This window comes from Artemia franciscana, chromosome 3, assembly GCF_032884065.1.
Source record: "Artemia franciscana chromosome 3, ASM3288406v1, whole genome shotgun sequence".
In the NCBI taxonomy this organism is placed as follows: Eukaryota; Metazoa; Arthropoda; class Branchiopoda; order Anostraca; family Artemiidae; genus Artemia; species Artemia franciscana.
Window position 1 is genome coordinate 22124716 of NC_088865.1, and position 21103 is coordinate 22145818.

At 36.2% G+C, this 21103-nt stretch overlaps 1 protein-coding gene across 1 annotated transcript in view; it reads right to left on the reverse strand.

The window, feature by feature from the left end:
• Positions 1–21103, reverse strand: part of LOC136025021 (lysyl oxidase homolog 3-like) — a 61845-nt gene that overhangs the window by 25628 nt on the left and 15114 nt on the right. Inside the window, exons 4-5 of the mRNA XM_065700654.1 lie at positions 13382–13574; positions 1541–1789 (exon numbers count right to left, since the gene is read on the reverse strand). Coding sequence (XP_065556726.1) covers positions 1541–1789; positions 13382–13574 — 442 coding nt within the window. The remainder of the gene's footprint in view (positions 1–1540; positions 1790–13381; positions 13575–21103) is intronic.

Here is a 21103-nt window from a genome sequence, read left to right on the forward strand (position 1 = left end):
ATCTGATCTTTTAAAAGTCTGTATTTCTTCAATTGTTTTCTTATTATATCAAATAGCAAATATAAAACTTCTAAAGCCAAGAAACCATCTGGGGGGGAGGGAGTGGAGGGACGGTTAATTCGGAAAAAATAAAAAAGAGGTATTTTTAACTTACGACTGGGTGATCGGATCTTAATGAAATTTGATATTTAGACTGATGTTGTGTCTCAGAGCTTGACCGGATCCGGTGACATTGGGGGAGTTGGAGGGGGGGATCCTAAAATCTTGGAAAACGCTTAGAGTGTAGATCGGACTTAGATGGGAATGAAACTTGGTGGGAAAAATAAGCACGAGTTCTAGATATGTGATTGACATAACCGGAAAGAATCTGTTCTCTTTGGGAGAGTTGGGGGGGGGGGAGGGTTAATTCTAAAAAAATAGAAAAAGATGAGTTATTTTTAACTTACGAAAAAGTGATTGCATCTTAATGAAATTTGACATTTAGAAGGACCTCGCAACTCAGATTTCTTATTTTAAATCCCGACTGAATCCAGTGTCATTGGGTGGAGCTGGGGGGGGGCCGGAAATCTGGGAAAACGCTTTAAGCGGAAAGATCGGGATGAAACTTGGTGGAAAGAATAAGCACAAGTCCAACAGACGTGACTGACATAATCGGAACAGATCTGCTCTCTTTGGGGGAGTTTCTGGGGTACTATCTAGTGGGGTCAATCAAGGCAGATGGGGAGTATTCCCTCCTCTAGAGATTTTACCTGCCCACTACGTTTTGGAAAATATTATTTGGAAGTGTTTTATTGAAAAATCCCATCTTTTGGTATTTTCACTGAAAATATTGAAAACAATTTCAAATTTACCCACACCTTAAATTAACAAAGAATGTATTTTACTTCACCTAAAATTATATTGAATGAATGCCGCTCGCACCGTCACACATATCCCTTCCTTCAAATGTTACACCAAAAGTTATACATTAACTGGAAATTGAAGCTACTTCGAAGATTAGAAAAAGTAAAGGTTTAGCAGAATTTGAATTATGTTGTCTGCTTCGAATGTTTGGTTATTTAATTAAAGGGCCATTTCTGATTAGAAGAGATTGAGCCCCTTATTCCATTTTAAACTTCACCAGAAACTGACTAAAAAAATTAATAGGATGCATGACTATGGGCCGTTAATCCCTTTACGGACCCAAAAATTTCACAGCCACCAAAAACATATTCTCTCTAAGATTAGTAAAGCTTAAAATTATAATCTTCGTTATTATTACTCTGTCTAGTCCATTTGAATCATCAAATTTAAATTAAGCTATCTAAAAATATAATTTATATTTTCACCAGAATTCTTAAAAGTATTTGACCTTCTTTATATTTGGCTCTATTGAATTTAGATTGAATGAAAAGAAGAAGTAGTAAGAACCGTCCTTAGATAAGACTAAATTATGATATTTCAGACGACCCAAACAGTCATAACTGGGATGCACACAAGCCTTAGCTTGAGAAGAAGAAACTGATGGTCTAGGAAATATAATTCTGTTTTTCATCTATACCTGGAACACATGTTAGTGCTGCAACGTTGCCTTGTCTTCCTGGACAGCTAGTGTCATCCACTTCGTGCATACACTCACGTAAATTCTTCTCAGTTCCTCTACAGCTTAGACCACTTAGAACAATATCGGAATGATTTCCACCAAAAAAGTCAGTTGGCATAGCATCTTGGGCATAGCCATACCCTAGCTGACGACAAATAACCATTGCCTCAAAAATTGACCAGCCATCTCCACAAATGACACCCCAGTCTAAAACACAAAAAAAATCTGTTAATGATCGGTACCTTGATTATTGAAAAAAAATTATATTCACTATTCAATGCCGGAGTGTATTTAAGCCACTCCCTGATGGGTGTTTTTGTTTAGATTCAAATAGAAGATACTTTGTAATTACGAGATGAAAATCTGAGAATTTAGAAAAAGAAAATGAAATCATGAAGTCAAATTGAAATATAGGATACACCATTGAAATTGTCATTGTCGAATACCCACAATTGGAGGTTCAACGTCCCCCACCGTGGGCAACAGGAAAAACCATATTTTCGCATGGCTAGCACATACCACTAGCCTACTACTATCACTGCTACTACTACTAACTACAGCTACTACTACAGCTGACTGCAGCACTAGACCGCTTAAGGTAAACACAGCTAAGCACGCTCCTCCTCTATCCAGATTTATTCTAAGTGTCCGTCTTTACACCCTCTCAAGAAGTTCTCATTTCCCTTAAATCGGTCCTTACGACATCCTCCCACCCATTTGGGGGTGACTCGCTTTTCGTTTGGCCATTAACAGTTGCCTGACAAGGACAATCTTTGGCAACCTGTCATCCTTTATCCACAGTACGTTTCCTAGGCATCTCATCCTTTCTCATATTATAGCCCTTGAAAGCGGGATGAACCGTTTTTCGTACAGCTTACTGTTTGAGATACGGTCAGTCGGTTGGGTACCCAAAAAACCCGTAGGTAAAATTAGACATATAGTGGTTGCTATATTGCTTCCTTGCGAGTCACGGGATCGAACCTGAAACCTGTTAATTTTGAAATTCTTAAATCTGTTAATTCAACCACTGATTCTAGAAGGCTGGGAGAGGACTTATGTGAACGAGGATGAAAATATCTGGATATATTTAAAGTAACAAAACGAATCACACTGCAGCCAAGTGTTGTTTTCTGCCATTATGTGACGCAAAACGTCAATTTTGGCGCAGATAAGGTTAAAATGCCGGGGATTACAAATTCAGGGGGTAAAAATATATATTCATCGTGGCTTAACCTTTAGCAGTCTTCAGCACCAACTGTTGGTCTCCTCCTCATTTATCATGGGACCTCTAGGGAATACTATCAAGAATTAGCCTGTAAATCAAAGAGAATTTCTTGAAGGTGGTACTGAATCAAAAGACCAGGAAAAGAATTGGAGGCGGAGAAAATAAAGATTGCTGATATTCTAGAAGCTAATAAAGAAGATTGAAGGGGATCTGTAAGATTAAAAGATGATTGATCATGGTACTATCCCTATAAATATACACTATCCCAACAAATGCGAGAAATTAGAGATACCGGATAATTTATTGTAAACAAAAATATCATTCGAAACCTTGTTTTCTTTAAAACCACTTCAAGCAAAAGTTATATATAGGGCAAATCGTAAAGTCAGTTAAAAGATATATTTAGAACATAAATAATTAAATACATCACCCTTGGTTCTAATAGCTATTTTTAGTAGGCACCAGAGTCGTTCCTAGGGTTGATGGTGCCTCGGGAAAAATTAATTACAGCGCTCCCCTCCCACCTCAAATATTAGCGAAAATTCAAATTATAATGAAAAATATGATCAAAGTTGGCAATTCCCAAACCACTCTGCCCCTGTCCCTAGCTGCAGCGCTCGGGGCAGCTGAATTGATAGCCCCTAGGAGTAGTTCTGGTAAGCACGAGCATAAGAAATACTGGTTCAAGCACTTTACTGGGTTCAAGCTAAAAATAAAGCTAGTTTTCGTTTCCTTCTGTAATATGTACATATCATGGTTTAGGGCAGCGTTTTCCAAGCTGGGAGGCGAGCCTCCCTAGGGAGGCAAAGAATTGTCTAAGGAGAGGCGTGAATATTAGCCAAGGTTGACAAGAAGCAAACGAAACATGCCAGCAGAAAGTTCAAATCAAATTAAAACTGCGCAGTCACATAAAATATCTTAATCCTTTCGTGATTGACAGGATTTAGAGGCCCAGGCTGAACAAACACTATATTTGCCCTTAGTAAAAAGCGACAAGATTTTGTAGAAGTCGCTGAATGTTCCGTTCAAAGACGATCAATTTCACGATTGTTAGAGACAATTTTAGCGATCAATTATTTTCGTAGGTGCGCACTACAAAATTCGCCTTACAAGTAGAAACACAAACTAATGTAGCTAAAATCACATATTTTATTGTTTATTTGAACAGATTATTTCAATGAGTTGAAGAGGAATATATAACTGTAGATATACATATTTAAAGAAAAACTCATTCCTGACAAAACCATACCAAGTGAAATTGTGAATTACATGGAAAATTATTTTTATTCAGAAAGGCATGTTGTGGAATAATTGCGTTTGGTTTTGTAGAGATGGTGCAAAGTCAATGTCAGGACACAAAACGGGCCCTTGAGAACTCATTAAAACTAAAACGCCTCTGATGTTCCTTGGAGAAATTCTATGCTCCACAGAGCAGTTCTCGTATCAAAAAATATCACTGAGAAACTTAGAGAAGTTTTTGCAAAAGTTATGAAAACCGTTATTCGATTAAATAAAGTCCATTAGAAGCTAAATTATTTACAAGGCTTTGTGACGAAATGGGAGCTACTTACACGTCACTTTGGACTAGGGGGTGAACTTCTCAGGGGAAATTTTGCACTGGGGAACTTTTCATAATTCTCATACAAAATTGTTTTTAAGTCTTTCTCTTTCCCGCATCCATTTTAGGCGTGTAGATATTAAGGGCAATTGTCCGGGGTAAACTTTCACCGGGATTGAATTGTATAAAGGATAATGCTGTTGGGATGCGTATTTTTCCGTGAAGGTGCAGCTAGATTTCCTGACATGATTTAAAAAAAAACATCATAAATTGAAAAAAGTTTATTCAGCTAAAAGTAAGTAGCAACATCAAAATTTAAAAGGAACAGAAATTATTACGTATATGAAGAGGGTTCCCCCTTCTTCAACACCTCGCTCTTTATGCTAAAGGTTAAATGTTGTCCCTTTACATTTTTTTAAGAATGACTACTAAAACACGAGGGTCGCTTAATTAGAACAATAGGAAGCTCTTTTAGAAGTGCTAAGAAACGTTAGCGTAAAGAGCAAGGTGTTGAGAAGGGGGAAACCCCCTCATGTACTTAATAATTTCTGTTCGTTTTAAGTTTTAATGTTGCTCCTTACGTTCAGTTGATAAAAACTTGTTTTTTCCTATTAAAAGAGAATAGCACAAGACTGTTAATTATTTTCTTTGTTTTGTAAGAGTTTACCTTGAAAATTTTGTAGTACTAAAAATTTTCATGTTTGTATTAACCTATAAAATGGAAAGGAGGCACCATGTGATCAAAAATATCTAAAGGAGCCCTGATAAAATTAGTTTGGAAACCACTGGCTTAGGGAATGTGAAGCAAGATTGATTCACTTTGTTGTTTAGAGGATGTTTTCTAAATGCCAAGAGGCAGAGATAAACAGATAACATAATATATATTTACTGATCAGAGGCAACGCTATAGCGTTGCCTATAGTAAGGGCCATACGGCTCCGATGCTTTATTATTTATTATTTTTTCCCCAGAGGCACTTCATATGGAAGAGGTTGTCGTATAAACTCTAAAGTTAACACCAACTTCCTCCCCCAAAGGGACCGGCGGCAGGCATTGTACGTTATGCCCTAGGGGCATATATGGTTCTTATAGAAGGGATGCTCATATGAACTTCAGAAAGGGCTCATTTGATAAGAAACTGAAAGTTCAAGATCATTTATTAAGAGTCAAAGGAGATCAGAGGGCAACTACCCCTCCCCCCTACGCCCTTTCTTCTCCAAACATATCCGATAAAACTTTGAGATAATAATTTTGTTATAAACAGTTCATAGATTATATGACGACAACTCCAGGGTCGACACAACCCCCCAGGGCCTAGAGACACATTTTAAGTTATACCCTGGGGGCATATATGGTTCTTATAGAAGTAATGCTCCTATAAACTTTAGAGAGGGCGTATTTGGTTTGACATTGAAAGTTCTAGTTCACTTTTTAAGAGCCAAAAGAGATTCGATGGCAACTTTCCTCAAAACCATCTGATAAAATTTTGAGATATCGATTTTGTTAAAAACAGTTCAAAAAATAGATAATGAAATTCCGGGGCCCGAACAGCCCCCCCCCCAAGAAACCAGCGTTTTAAGTTATGTCCCGGGGTATATATGATTCTTATGTAAGGGGAGGTCGTATACACTTCAGTTTTGGCTCGTTTGATTGGGAACTGAAAGTTCTAGTTACTTATTTTGAGGCAACAAGGATCGGAGGGCATCTATCCCCCCTCGCACATACACCCTCGTTTCCCCAGATGCATTCGATCAAAACTTTGAGCTTGCCAGTCTGTCTAAAATAGCCCAACGATCAGATAACACAAACATTGGGGTCAACATAACCCCTCCAGAGGGAAGGGCTGTATAAAAACCTCGGAGAGGACTCAAATGATGAGAAATTGAAAGTTCTAATTCCCTTTTGAAGAGTCAAAAGTGATCAAATGGCAATTACTTTCTCCAAATGCGGCCGATCGAATTTTTTTATGTAGCCATTTTGTTCAGAATAGACCGAAAATCATATAACAAAGACTACAGGGACAATAAAGCCCACCAGAGCTTGGGGACAAGTGTCGCAAATTATTTTTCGGGGGCAAATAAGGTTTTTATGGAATGGGTAGTAGTATAAACTTCGGAAAGAGCTCATTTGATTGTAAATCAGAATTTCTAGTGCCCTTTTTAAGAGTCAAAATTCATCAGAGAATAGCCATCCATGACTATTTTCCCCAGCACGCATCTAATCAAAATTTTGAGAAAGCCCTTATGTTTAAAATAGTTTAAAGATCAAATGACAGAAACTCAGGGGCCAGTATGCCCCGGGGGCAAATAAGCTTTTATGTAAGGAGTTGTCGTATAAACATCAGAGGTGGCTCATTTAATTGGAAACTGAAATTTCTATTTACCTTTTTAAGAGTCGTCAAAAGTGATCGGTGAGCATTTACCCCCCCCCCTTTTCCCCCAAATACATCTAAAAATTTTAAATCTTAATTCAGGGATTAGATAGCAAAACTGCGGGGTGGAAGCAACCCCCTAGGGCCCAGGGGCAGGCTCCTCGTAAAAACTTTAGAAGAGGTTCATTTGATTGAAAATTGATAATTCTAGTTCACTTTTTAAGAGTCAAAAGAGATTGGAGGTCAACTAGCCCCCCGCTAGTTAACCCTCTAATAAAATTTTGAGATAGCCATTTTATTAAAAATAGTTTTAGGGTTAACACAATGCCCCAAAGCCGTGGCAAGTGTTTTAAATTATACGCAGAGGGCATCTAAGGTTTTTATGTAAGGGGTGGTCGTATAAAGTTCAGAGGTTTGTTTTATTGGAAATAGAAAGTCACACTACTATTTTAAGAGTGAAAAGTGATCGAAGGACATCTACCCTCCCCCCTACACCCTCTTTTCCTTAAGTGCATCCTATGTATTGGAGATAGTCATTTTCTTTGAAACAGTCAAACTATCAAATAACAAAAACTTCGAGGTCAACATACCCCCCAGAGCACGGGGATACTAAGGGTTGTAACTAGTGCCCCGAGAGTCTATAAGGTTTTTATGGGAGAAGTGGTTGCATAAACTTCGGAAGGGACTCAAATGATTAGATACTCAAAGTCCTAGCTCCCTTTTTAAGCGTCAAAATCCGATGGCGACTAGCCCCACCCCCTCACCAACTCTATATTCGTCTATTGCATCCGATCTAATTTTATATACCCTTTTTGTTTAACCAAATTAATCAAAAATCTTATAACAAAACCTCCAGGGATAACACAGCCCATCCCAAAATCCAGGGGCAAGTGTTTTAGTTACGCCCTCGGGGCATATAAGATTTTCAAGGAAAGGATGGTAGTATAAACTTCAGAAGGAGCTCATTTGATTGTAAACCGAAATTTCTAGTGCACTTTTTAAGAGTCAAGAGTCATCAGAGGGCAACTAGCCCCCGTCCCTCAAGACTCCTTTTCTCTCAAACATATCCAATCAAAATTTTGTAGATAACCATTTTGTTCAAAATAGTTCAAAGATAAAATAACAAAACTCCAGGTTTGACACAACTCCACAGAGCCAGTGGGTAAGTGTTGTAAGTTATGCTTCGGGGGCAAATAAGCCTTTTATATAAGGGGTGGTCGTATAAACTTCAAGGGTAGTTCATCTGATTGGAAATTTAAAGTTCTAGTTCCCTTTTTAAGAGTCCAAAGTAATCGGATGACAACTAGTCCCCCCACCCCCAACTAGCCGTCTTTCTCTCAAATGTGTCCGATCATATAGCGTGGGAGTAAGTGTTGTAAATTATGCATCGGGGGCATATAAGGTTTGTCTCGAAAGATTGATCGTATAACTTCGTCGGGGGCTGATTCTGTTGGAAATTGAAAATTCTAGTTCCCTTTTTAAGAGTCAAATGGGACCAGAGGGCTGCTATTCTTCCTGCCTTTTCACCCCAAATCCATCCAATCAAATTTTTGATATAGCCATTTTGTTAAAGTAAGTCAAAAGATCGGATAACGAAAACTCCAGGGTAAGACCAACCCCTCAGAGCCCTGGGGCAAGTGTTGTATGTTATGTCCTAGGGAATATAAGGCTCTTATGGGAGGGTTTTGAAAATAGTTCAAAGATCAGATAAACCAAACCCTCAATCCTACTCAAAAAACTTCTGAAACGATATTTTATTCCAAAACTTAAGTGAGTTGACCTCTGGCCTTCTCTTCATACCCCCCCCCCCCCAAAAAAAAAAACAAAAACAAAAACAAAACAAAACAAAAACACTTGTTAACGATACTCTATTTCAAAAAATTATGGCAACTCACCCCTATTCCTCTCAATGGCCCGACCTCCTCCCCCCAACAACCTATTAACAATATTTCATTCCGAACTTATGGGAGCTGCCCCTGGTTTTCTGTGGTCCAATACCCCTCCCTCTCCCAGAAAATTATCAATGATAATTCATGGGAACTCACCCCTGGCCCTCCCTTCATGACCAGACTCCCTCCCTTCATGACCAGACTCCCCCCTCCCAGCCCAAAAAACTTATTAGCGATATTCTATTCCAAAAATCTTAGGAATTCAGTTTAATTTTATTAGCTCTTTCCAAAACTATTCAAGACTTCTATATCCTTCACTACAAACAAGAGTATGGCTACTGCCCTTTTCCCTAATGGTAAAAGTAAAAGGTCTACTGCTTATTTGGCACTTTACTAAAACGAATTACATTATAAATATTTTCTTTTGTACTTATTACTACATTCAAAATAAAATGAAAATTTTCGGTGAAACCAGACCAGGACTTACCCACAGGCCCACTAGACCCTGTGGTTTTTTCTATTCAGGGAACTTTGATGATTTTCCCGAAAATTTTGCAGAAACAGAGAGGCAAAAAAAATTGGGCCTAGAAGTGTCAAAACCTCAAAGCTGGCCTTGGGTGAAACAAAATATTGAACTGGTGAGGTTTTAGCAATTAATCATATCAAATTTTCAGTTTAATTTTATTAGTTCTTACCGAAACTATTAATTAATTTTGGAGTAAAAATTATATAGAAATAGGGAATTTTGAAAAACTTGAAACTTTGGCAATAAAAAACGATCAGAAACTTGTTTAAAAAAAGCTTTCTGAAAAAGTAGTGCCATGAAGGCCATATTTGACTTGAGATAAAAGAAAAAATAGGAACCTACAATAACTCAAAAACTCAAAACAACTAGAAATTACTATAAAAGAATGAATGAAACACAAAACGAGCAGAAGTTACATAAAAATACATTGCAAAAAACATACAACAGATACTAATATAAATGAATAAATAAATCTTGAAACAAGTAAAGCTTAAGTTTAATATGCAAATTAAACTTAAAACGAACAAATATATTTTGCAACTGAAGAATAAATGAAACCCAAATCCAAAACCGAAAACATTGGTGTAATTTCTTCAAAATTCTGGGGAGGGGGGAGAGTTGGAGCCAATTTCCCGAATCAAGAAACCGAAAACATTAGTGTAATTTCTTCAAAATTCTGGGGAGGGGGGGGAGTTAGAGCCAATTTCCCGAATCAAGTGAAAATAACAGTAAAAACTGAAAAATGAGCCATATATTTAATAGCCATAAAGGAAAGAATACACCAAAGAAAACTGACCTGTTCCGCTGGATGCTTGAAATATACAGACTTATCTTAGTTTTCACAAGATTTTTTGCTGAAACTAAATTTCAACGGGGGGGGGGGCAAACTGAGGTCGGGGGAGGGAACAAACTTGAGTCTGGAGAGGTCAGTTGCCCCCCTGTCCCATAGTAAATTACGCCCCTGACCCAAAATCTTGAGCTGTTGAGGAATTAATGACATTATATCTGGAGCTGTTGATTTCATAGCAAGAATTAATAGCATTATATATAAAACATTCATTTGATTTTATTTCTAATTTCCAAGACTGTTCAAAACACATAGTTTTCAGTAAAGCACCAATGACACAGTAGGTTTCAGACTTTTACAGTGAGAGATGGAGGCAAAACCCAAGCTCTTGTTTGTGGAGATTTATGTTAGTTTCAAGCTTTATTTGCATATTCAATTTAAGCATAAGTCATTTTATTTACTCATTTATATTAGTACTTATTGTATGTTTGTTTTCTACGATTGTTTATTTAATTTCTGTTTGTTTTGGGTTTCATTTACACTTCAATAGCAAAATATGTTTGTTCGTTTTAAACTTGATTTACATATTCAACTTAAGCTTTACTTGTTTTAAGATTTATTTATTCATTTATATTCGTACATGTTGTATGTGTTTTTGCTATGACTGTTTATTTAATTTCTTTGGTTTTGGGTTTCATTTATTCTATAATAGGAGTTTCTAGTCGTTTCGAGTTTGAGTTATTGTAGGTTTCTATTTCTTCTGATCTTAAGTTTAATACGGCCTTTAATTTTCTTTAGAGAACTTCGTTTTCGGAAAGTTTTTTTTTTTTTTTTTTTTTTTTATTAATATCTACAAAAATCGAGTACGTGTTTCCATACACCAAGAAGAGCAGATAAACTGTTGATACTAGAAACATTAAATTTAGGCAGAATGATCTGTGATCAATGATGAAAGATGATTATATCCCTCGAAGGGATGAAGAAGTGTATGCATACAATCCATCTTGATAACATAGAGGGATTTTTGGACCCTCTCCTCGCTTCAACATAGGGTTTTAGTTTTTTCCCATGTATTTATATGTTTTGTTGGAGATGGCGGAAGGTTTAAAAGTCACCCCTTCCCCTACCAAAAAAAAATCTTGCATACGAGCCTGCCACTAACTCTCACTTAAACCTTTGCGTGTCAAATTGAAAAATATTAACGAAAACGCACGTTTTTATGTATAAAAATGGCGAAACTGAAATGATGGCTGATCAGTTGCTTGATTGGTCTCTTGGACTAAGCCAGAGAGTCGGGGGTCAAGGGTGGATATCCCGCCCCCCCCCCCCCCCAAAAAAAAAAAATTTTATAAGTATACGTTAATGCTAAAGAAAATACACAAAACCAAAGAATATACAGAAATTGACCCACTAATTCCACAATGTCCCGAATTCCTCAAAGGTCAGTGCTCAGTTGCGTCACTTGGGGGCGGGATTATTTCGCCTCCCAAGACTTTCAAAATACTATTTTTTATGTCTTCGAAGAAAAACGCCTCTTTTTGAGACTTCCATTGAAAAAAATTGAATAACTGACAAAATCCCCCCCTCCCCCTAGATTCTCAGTAAAAAAGAACTACTGCAATACTGAATGATGGATTGGAGATTAGCTCAGCAAAGGAAAAGAAAAAAATAGTGGCGCAAATAAATTAAAAAATAGAGGGGGCAAAATTTATTTTTCACAATCATGGCTGGGGAATTAAGTTTATTTTCAACTTTTCTAAGAAAAAGTGGAAAAGGTTTTCTTAATAAAAGTACCAAAAAACTATTTTTCTAAACTAGGTAGGAGACGAAGGCTATTAATCTCTAACTCATTTGGTACCCCTGAAAAAAGCTTGTTGTACAAATTAAATAGTTCGAATTAACAGTGTATTAAGCACTAAATTTCAAAGCTGTAATTGGAATCTTGTAAGGGTACTGGGTGAACTTACAAAATCAACGGCGGAAACAAGCAACAGACATTATTCTTTTATCATGCAATGAACTGTTCCATAGCAAGAGGAATAATTAAGCAGTACCGTTGCATACAAATTGTTGCATGGGCTTTTTAAGTAATGGCAACTCTAATATACTAGACCAAAAAAGTGGGCTTTCTGTCTAAGAAGTGCCGTTCTCAAGAACAGTGTCACCCATGGACAAAATGTGCCGAAAAACACCAAAAGTGCCACACTTGGCAACAAAGCATAGCAACCAGTCTACTAGTGAGTGCATCGGCATGAAACTGCTTCCTTGCCTCTTGGGGTGATGTAGACACAGCATCTTCAGAGGGAAGGGTCTTGAATTATGCAATTACAGATTATTCACAGATGGGCTTCATATGCGGTTAGTAGAAAAAAAAATGGGAATGTTTGATCCTTGCTACACATTTGAGTATTCTTTTCCATTGGCTTGAAACTTATATCTGCAAATTCTTGGACTAAGGAGACTCTGATGTACAAAACAAAACTGAAAAAATGCCTCACAAAAAATTGGGCCCAAAGATAGACCCAATTTATTCCAAACGGCTAGCAAACTACATCCATAAGTCTCTTAGCTACGGGGATTCTAATGTAGAAACAAATAATTTAAGTTTGAGGACACCAATCCTCCAAAATGGGGCTTAGAAACGGGAGAGAAACTTGATTTTCTGATCAGCTTGATTAAATTAGAGACAGGGGCCCTTCTGAGAATGGGGCTTAATTTATATATGCATGTATTGGAGCCAAAAAATAAGCAAAACAGCAAAAATTATCTATTAATATATAAACACGGCCCGAAACTGGGCCAAAAAACTTTTTTCTGAAGGGTAACAAAATTACATTAATAAGTTTTCGTGTTAATGATATCCAAAGGTAGGAACATATAGTTTAGGTTTAGGGGCACAGGCCACCCAAACATGGGTCCTGGGGAAGGAAAAAGTGATTTTTTTGCACACACCTTTCGGTCCATGTCAATATGCCTTAGAGCCGGGGAAACCCGAGAATACAAACAAATTTTAAGACTGAGGACATGAGCTTGGGCTTGCACCTCGAAAATGGAGTGAAAACAGGCTAACAAGCTTTACAGGTCCGCAAGAACCATTTTTAATCAGCACAAACAAAACTCCAGCCTTTGGAGGGTTTAAGGGATTGGTAGCTCTATCTTATCACCAATAATGTCTGTTCGGTTCCAACACGAGTGGGAGTTGATACTTTAGTTCCGCTTAGCAAGGTGAATGGGTGAAATATTTTGTCCAATGGGTAACAAGAAATAAATTTTAACAAGGGTATAAAAAGTGTGAGAGCAAATAGGCTTGATTAGGGAGTTACAAAAATCTGTAAATGCAAAGGTACTCGAGAAGGTGAACAATCGATGGATATTTGAATAATGTGCTTGACTTCATTCAATTTGAAACAAAGTAGAAAGAACATATACTGTGAGGGCTTTACCTTTTGTTCCAAGCTGGACTTCCACTCTTCCCTCTTCAGTGATCCTACCACCAGTAAGTCTGACTTTAACTTTCTTACCAAAAACGTCAAACAAGCTTCTTTTGGGAGCCTTATCTTTTTGCAGGATATCATCCAGTGGGACACCAACTACTGGGGGAATATCAGGCTGTATTTGAACTGGTACAGGATCTTCCTAATACGAGAATAAAATTGAAAAAGAAAGCTACCTAGCGTTTCCTTACGAATAAATTCTAGCATCTTAATTATATCGCCTAAAACATTAAAGGCTTTCAACAAAAGGATTGAATATCACTAGTAGCTATCCATAAAAATAGCATACTTGCCTCCCTGGTTTTTCTACATTATTTCCCTCGATATTACATAAAATACCTGTTTTCTCTACCACTCCTCTCTGCAGGGGTGAAATGATAAATAGCTTTCTTTATTTTATTTTGTCTATATTATCTGGTAATTGTAGTATAAAGCGGTACTGAGGCTGAGATGCATGTCTTTTTAAACATCCACGCCTAGACACGTGTCTACCAAGACATCAACATTCAGATAGCTCCATTTCACAATAGAAAATTTGGCTTGGCTGCAACAAATTGCAGTAAAGCATCCATTTTTAGACTCTAGTAATCTATGTCTAGGATTTCAAGTCCTACGAATCCGGAAGCCTCTTTAGCATTATACTTACCACTTGCTCTTAACAGTAGCATCCACATGTGCTTGTAGGTCTGGTTGAACTTCAATACTGAATCAACTGCAAGGAAATAGCCAAAACATACGTATTCTGGTTAGTTACCAGATTCGCACTTGGTTAGTTATTTGAACTTGTTTAACAATGCAGGCCTTTGGTAAGTTAGAGTAGATGAGATGCTCTAACAGTTTTTGGCAATGGCTGTTTTTCGACTTTTCACTATTTAACAATGGCGGTCCCCTATTGTTTTATCGTCTCTCATGCTTATTGATTGTAAGAAAATTTACAGATAGGACTGGCAGGATTTTTCCTGCGCCAGGTCTTTTAGCATCTAACTTTTCTAATACCTCCACCTTTGTCACCTCTTCCAAATTCTTTATTTCTATAATGCTCAAAAGATTTCATCTTCCTAGGTGTAGTTTAGGCACCCATCCGACGTAATTTGTCATATAGGTGAATTAAGAAACAATTCTTAGGCAATCTGGGTTCTAACAGGCATTGGACACGTTCTTACCATATTAATCTGTCACCAACTTTCTTTGAGAAGTCGACTGTCTTGTAAGAAACATCAAAGACTTATTTTTTACATTTTATTGCTTTTTTTAAAATAATAAATCTATAAAATATACAATGTTTAAAAGTAAATTAGTTTCTTCAGCATTCAACAAGTACGGTCTGTTGTCCTTTTGAAATACTTTTAAATAATTTTGAATTCAAGTCTGAGCTGGAGGTCCCCTATTCGTTTTATCAAGGAACTGTTGCCTCCACAAATGTTCTTGGGAGCATAATACCTCGATATCATGCGATATTATTTGTAGTAATTGCAGACATAGCTACGTATTAATAAGGTACCTAACAATTTTTTAGGAATAAATTGAAAAAAGACTAAATCATACAAATGGACTACTTGTTAACTGTTTCGGCACCTGGAGTGATATCTGGACACTCCATTCGACCCAACATTTAATTTTTGTTGTTTTCCCATGTTTCTTTTTGTGTTTTTTAGGTGTTTTGTGATGAGGGAAGTTGAAACCCCCCTGTCCTATCATTAGTGTAGCCCCAATTACTCTTACTACAGCCCATATCCCGATCCTGGCACTTTTTAAAAAGTTTCTTCAAGATGCAGGTGTTTGTTAGGTAATAGGTAATGTTAATTGTTGAATTTATTGAGGATGCAGTAATCTCGCGTGACTTGTTAAATTTATTGAGGATAACATAATCTTGCATGACTTGTTAGAGCTCGGGGCCCGCTAGTCAAGTGGAGGAATGGCGCACACGTGGGTATTACGTAGTACTTGGGGAGAAGTTTTTTCTTCAAGTTTTTTTTCTTCAGTCTTTTTTATCTTTCCGGGAGCTTTTTTTTACTCAAGGCGTTTGATTTTCTTAAAAGTGTTTTTCCTCAAAAGTCTTTTGGAAATCGGCCCGTCCTTTGCATCAATTTTAAGAACTGTGATGACTGTAAATGATCAAATATTTATATGAAAATCAGATGTATGTTATCCATATGTATTCTTATTTCTGAAATCTAAAACCCAAGTTTCTTAAATGATCAAATATAACTAACAAAATCAGATGTATTTTCACCGTGTGCGTTCTAATTTCCAAAAACTAAAACCCAAGTTCTATCAATGCTCCAATATTTCTAATAAGATAAGATGCATTTTAACCGTTTGTGTTTTTTAATGAGAACTAGAGGCCAAGTTTCTTAAATGATCAAATATTTTTAATAAAATCAGATGTTCTTTAACCATATGTGTTCTTATTTGTCAAAAGTAATACAAACTTTTCATAATTACTCAGATATTTCCAATAAACTAAGATATATTTTAACCGTGTGCTTTCCTTTCTTGTGATTGAGTAAAAAAAACAAAACAAGTTTTTGAAAATGAAAGTAAAGAGCAACATTAAACCTTAAAACGAACAGAAATTACTCCGTATATGAAAGGGGCTTTTCCTCCTCAACACCTCGCTCTTTACGCTAAAGTTTGACTCTTTCTCTTAACTCTACTTTTTAAACAGTAAAAAACTTTAGCGTAAAGAGCGGGGCGTTGAGGAGGAAAAGCCCCTTTCATATACGGAGTAATTTCTGTTCGTTTTAAGTTTATTGCTGCTCATTACTTTCATTAAAAAAAAACATCTTTTTTTATTCAATTTCTGGACGTTTTTGAATTAATGCATGTTTTGATCTTGGCTCTCCGCACATAAATAATAAAAACAAAATTTGCATATTAACTAGTTTTTGGCTAAATGGCTTTCTCATAGTTTTAATCGGAAGATTTTGAGAAAAAAGGAGCAAGGGAGGAGGCCTAGTTGCCCTCCAATTTTTCGATTTCTTAAAAAGGTAACCAGAACTTTTAATTTTTTTCGAATATTTTGTTAGTAAAAAATATACGTAACTTACGAATTAACTTACGTAACGAACTTCTATATTCGTATGTTCTTATTGGGTATATGAGGGGGTTCACCCCTCGTCAATACCTCTCTTTTTACACTAAAGCTTAAATTTTATCCCAATTCCTTAAGAATGACCTCTGAATCACAAAGGCCGTAGAATAAATAGTTGAAATTACTTAAAATACCTTAGCGTAAAGAGTGAGGTATTACGAGGAGGTAAACCCCTCATACGCGTAACAATTTTTGTTTATTTCAAGTCTTAATGCTGCTCCTTACTTTCAGTAGAAAAAACTTTTCATATTTATTTTTAATTGTTTTTTCAAATAATGCTAGAAAAGCCTGCACCCACTTCATTGAAATTTTCTTCCCCATGAGAAGTTCCTCCATGGAAATATCCTCCCACGTACCCTCTCAACTCTCTCCCCCCTAAACCAAAAAATACAGCCCTGAAAACGTCTGTACACTTCCCAGTAACCATTACTATATGTAAAGACACATCAAAGTTTGTAGCTTGCAGCCACTCCCACGGGGACTGTGGGGAAGTAAGTCGTCCCTAAAAGACATAGTTATTAGGCTTTTCGATTATTGTGAATAAAATGGCTATCTCAGAATTTTGATCTGGTGGCTTTGGGGGAAAATGAGCAAGGGAGGGGGCCTAGGTGCCCTCCAATTTTTTGGTCACTTAAAAAGGGCACTAGAACTTTTAATGTCCGTTAGAATGAGCCCTCTTGCGACATTCTAGGACCACTGAGTCGATACGATCACCCCTGGAAAAAAAACACACACACACAAAAAAAAAAACAAATAAACCCGGATCCGTGATCTGTCTTCTGGCAAAAAATGTGAAATTCCATATTTTTGTAGATAGGAGCTTGAAACTTCTACAATGTGGTTCTCTGATACGCTGAATCTTATGGTGTGATTTTCGTTAAGATTGTATGACCTTTAGAGGGTGTTTTCCCCTATTTTCTAAAATGAGGCAAATTTTCTCAGGCTCGTAACTTTTGATGCGCTAGACTAATCTTGATTCCAAATTTTAGAATTCCATTTTTTAGAGTCTCGGTTACTATTGAACCTGATTTTAACGGTTAGCGGTCTTTTTTTTAATGAAAACTAAAACCCGAGTTTCTTCAATGATCAAACATTATTCATGAACCAGATGCATTTTACCCGTGTCTGTTCTAATTCTTGAATCTAAAGCCCAAGGTTCTTAAATACACAAATATTTTTAATAAAATAAGATTTATTTTAATTGTGTGCCTTCTTTTTATGAAAACTAAAAACCCAAGTTTCTTAACTGATCAAATATTATTAATGAATCTGAATGCATTTCAACCGTGTGTTTTTCTATTACAGAAAACTAAATCCAAGTTTGTTAAATGCTAATTTTTTTTTAACAAAACAAATGAACTTAACCGTTTGCGTTTATAAAAAAATAAAATCTAGAATCCAAGTTTCTTAAATGATCACACATTTTTAGCAAAATCAAATGTATTTTAACCGTGTGCGCTCTCTTTTATGAAAATTAAAACCCAAGTTTCTTAAATTATCAAATACTATTAATGAATAAGATGTATTTTAACCATGTACCTTCTTTTTATGAAAACTAAAAATCCAAAAAAAAAATCCAAAACTAAAACTAAAATCCAAGTTTTTTAGTGATCAAATATTATCGAAAAAATAAATTGTATTTCTACCGTGTGTGTTTCTTTAATAAAAAACATCGGATAATCTTTAATAAAAAATATCTGAGCATTTAAGTGCCTTAAATGCTCGATATTTATAATAAAGCAAAATGTGTTTTAACCGTGTGCGTTTCTTTTCATGAAAACTAAACCCCAAGTTTCTTAAGTGATCAAATATTTTTAATAGAATCAAATATATTTTAACTATATGCTTCCTTATTTGTCAAAACAAAAACCCAAGTTTCTTAATAATATTAATATTTTTAATAAGAAAAAGATGTATTTTAACCGTGTGTGTTCCTCTTTATCAAAACTAAAACCTAAGTGTCTTAAATGATCAAATATTGTTAATAAAATCAGATGTAATTTAACCGTCTGCGCTCTTTTTTCTGAAAACTAAAACCCAAGTTTCTTAACTACTCAAACATTTTTAATAAAATAAGACATATTTTAAACGTATGTGTTCGTATTTATGAAAACTTAAGCCCATGTTTCTTAAATGATCAAATATTAGTAATAAAACACCGGATGTAGTTTAAACGTGTGCTCTTATTTCTAATTGAATAAAAAAATAAGTTTTTTTTTTACTGAAAGTAAGAAGCGACATTAAAACTTAAAACGAACAGAAATTACTTCTTATATGAAAGGGGCTTTTCCTCATCAACTCCCCAATTTTTACGCTATTGTTTGACTCTTTCTCTTAACTCTACTTTTTAAAACAGTAAAAAACTTTAGCGTAAGGAGTGGGGCGTTGAGGAGGAAAATCCCCTTTCATATACGAAGTAATTTCTGTTCATTTTAAGTTTTAATTTCGCTCCTGACTTTCAGCTAAAAAACTTGTTTTTTTATTTAACTTCTGGACGTTTTTGAATTAATGTATGTTTTGATCTTGGCTCTTAGCACATAACTATGCATATTATATGCATAATAAATATGCATATTGTCTTTTTTTTGGCTAAATGGCTTTTTCATAGTTTTAATCGGAAGATTTTGAGAAAAAAGCGAGGGAGGAGGCCTAGTTGCCCTCCAATTTTTGGTTACTTAAAAAGGTAACTAGAACTTTTAATTTTTTTACGAATGTTTTTATTAGTAAAAGATATACGTAACTTACAAATTAGCTTACTTCTGTATTCTCATGTTTTTATTACGTATACGAAGGGGTTCACCCCCTCGTCAGAACCTCGCTCTTTACACTAAAGCTTAAATTTTGTTCCAATTTCTTAAGAATGACCCCTGAATCACAAAAGCCGTAGAATAAATAGTTGAAATTACTAAAAATACTTTAGCTTTAAAAAGAGCGAGGTATTACGAGGAGGTAAAACCTTCATATGCGTAATGATTTCTGTTGGTATTTAATGCTGCTCCTTACTTTCAGTTAAAAAAAACTGTTCATATTCATTTTTTCATTAAGGAGAGGCATCCCATAGTAGATAAATTAGTTAGGAAGAGATTTTTCAGCCCGAAAACACCCGCCAAAACTGACTAAGAACAAGTTGAATCATCCCATTAATCAGAATCCCATGCGAATGTTGCGTTATTTACTAGGCTATTTTTTCCTTGAGGAGTGCCATCTCTCAAGTTGGAATAGAGTTTTCCGCACGGTCTCCAGCCTTGTAGGTACCCTGAAAGGGTCGAGACAGCCGCTTCCAGAGGCCTTTGTCCATAGACCTGGATCTTACGGGCCTGTCGCAGTTGTCCTCCTATAGGGGATCCTCCCACGATGGTGTTCTGCGTCACCATTCAACTTAACCCATTACTGGGAGAAGGTTTGTTCACTGGACGTGTGTACACACTGGTGGGTCCTGTTAAGTGTACATTTGAGGGGCCATCTTCCTCCTCAGCCTTTATTTACGACTCCAGGCGAGGGAGCCTTAATTTCTATCATGGACCCCAGGGACATTGAATATTAAAGAAGTGCTAACATCCTTGCGCTGCCCCAAACATCATTAGCAGCAAAATAACATTTTGAATTTTCCATTGTTTTACCTTTATGCATTGATTTCTCAGAAATCTCTACTACATCAGTGTAACTTATTTACAGTAATCGCAAACAATTGTGCTACCTCATGCATTACTGTAGTCTCTAATGTTGCGTGTAAATACATCGTAGCGAGATGAGGAAGAGGTCAAATATTACCCTAGTGGCCCTAGAAGAGGGATGCCATATGATCTCCAAAACAAACAAGATATCCTGGAAAATTTTGACAATCAATTTTAATTTCCCACTTGAAACCTAGTCTGGGTTTTTATACTATTGTTTGTCGCAGATTGGAGGCCGATTCTGTGCCTCCCTGAAAATATTACAATGCTAAAGTGGTTATTCATTATGTATATATAGTAACCGAAACTCTAAAAAATGGTATTATGATACCAATAATTACATCAAAGAATAACATTTTAATGTTGATTTTAAATGTTTAAGTTTCATCAAGATTAGTCTCACCCATCAAAAGTTACGAGCCTGCGAAAATTTGCCTCATTTTAGAAAATAGGTGGAAAACCCCTCTAAAATTATATAATATTAACGGCAATCACACTATCAGGTTCAGCGTATCATAGAACCCGGTTGTAAATGTTTCAAGCTCATATCTACAAAAATGTGGATTTTCGCATTTTTTGCCAGAAGACAGATCACGGATGCGTGTTTATTTTTTTCCCAAGGGTGATCTTATTGACTCCGTAATCCTAGAATGTCGCGAGAGGGATCATTCTAACGTAAATTAAAAGTTCTAGTGCCCTTTTTAAATGACCAAAAAATTTGGCCCCCTCCCACTCCCATTTTCCCCCAAAGTCACCGGATAAAAATTCTGAGATACCCATTTTATTCACCATAGTCGGAAAACCTAAAAACTACGTCTTTTGGGACGAATTACTCCCCCACAGTCCCCGTGGGAGGGGCTGCAAGTTACAAGCTTTGACCTGTGTTTACATATAGTAACGGTA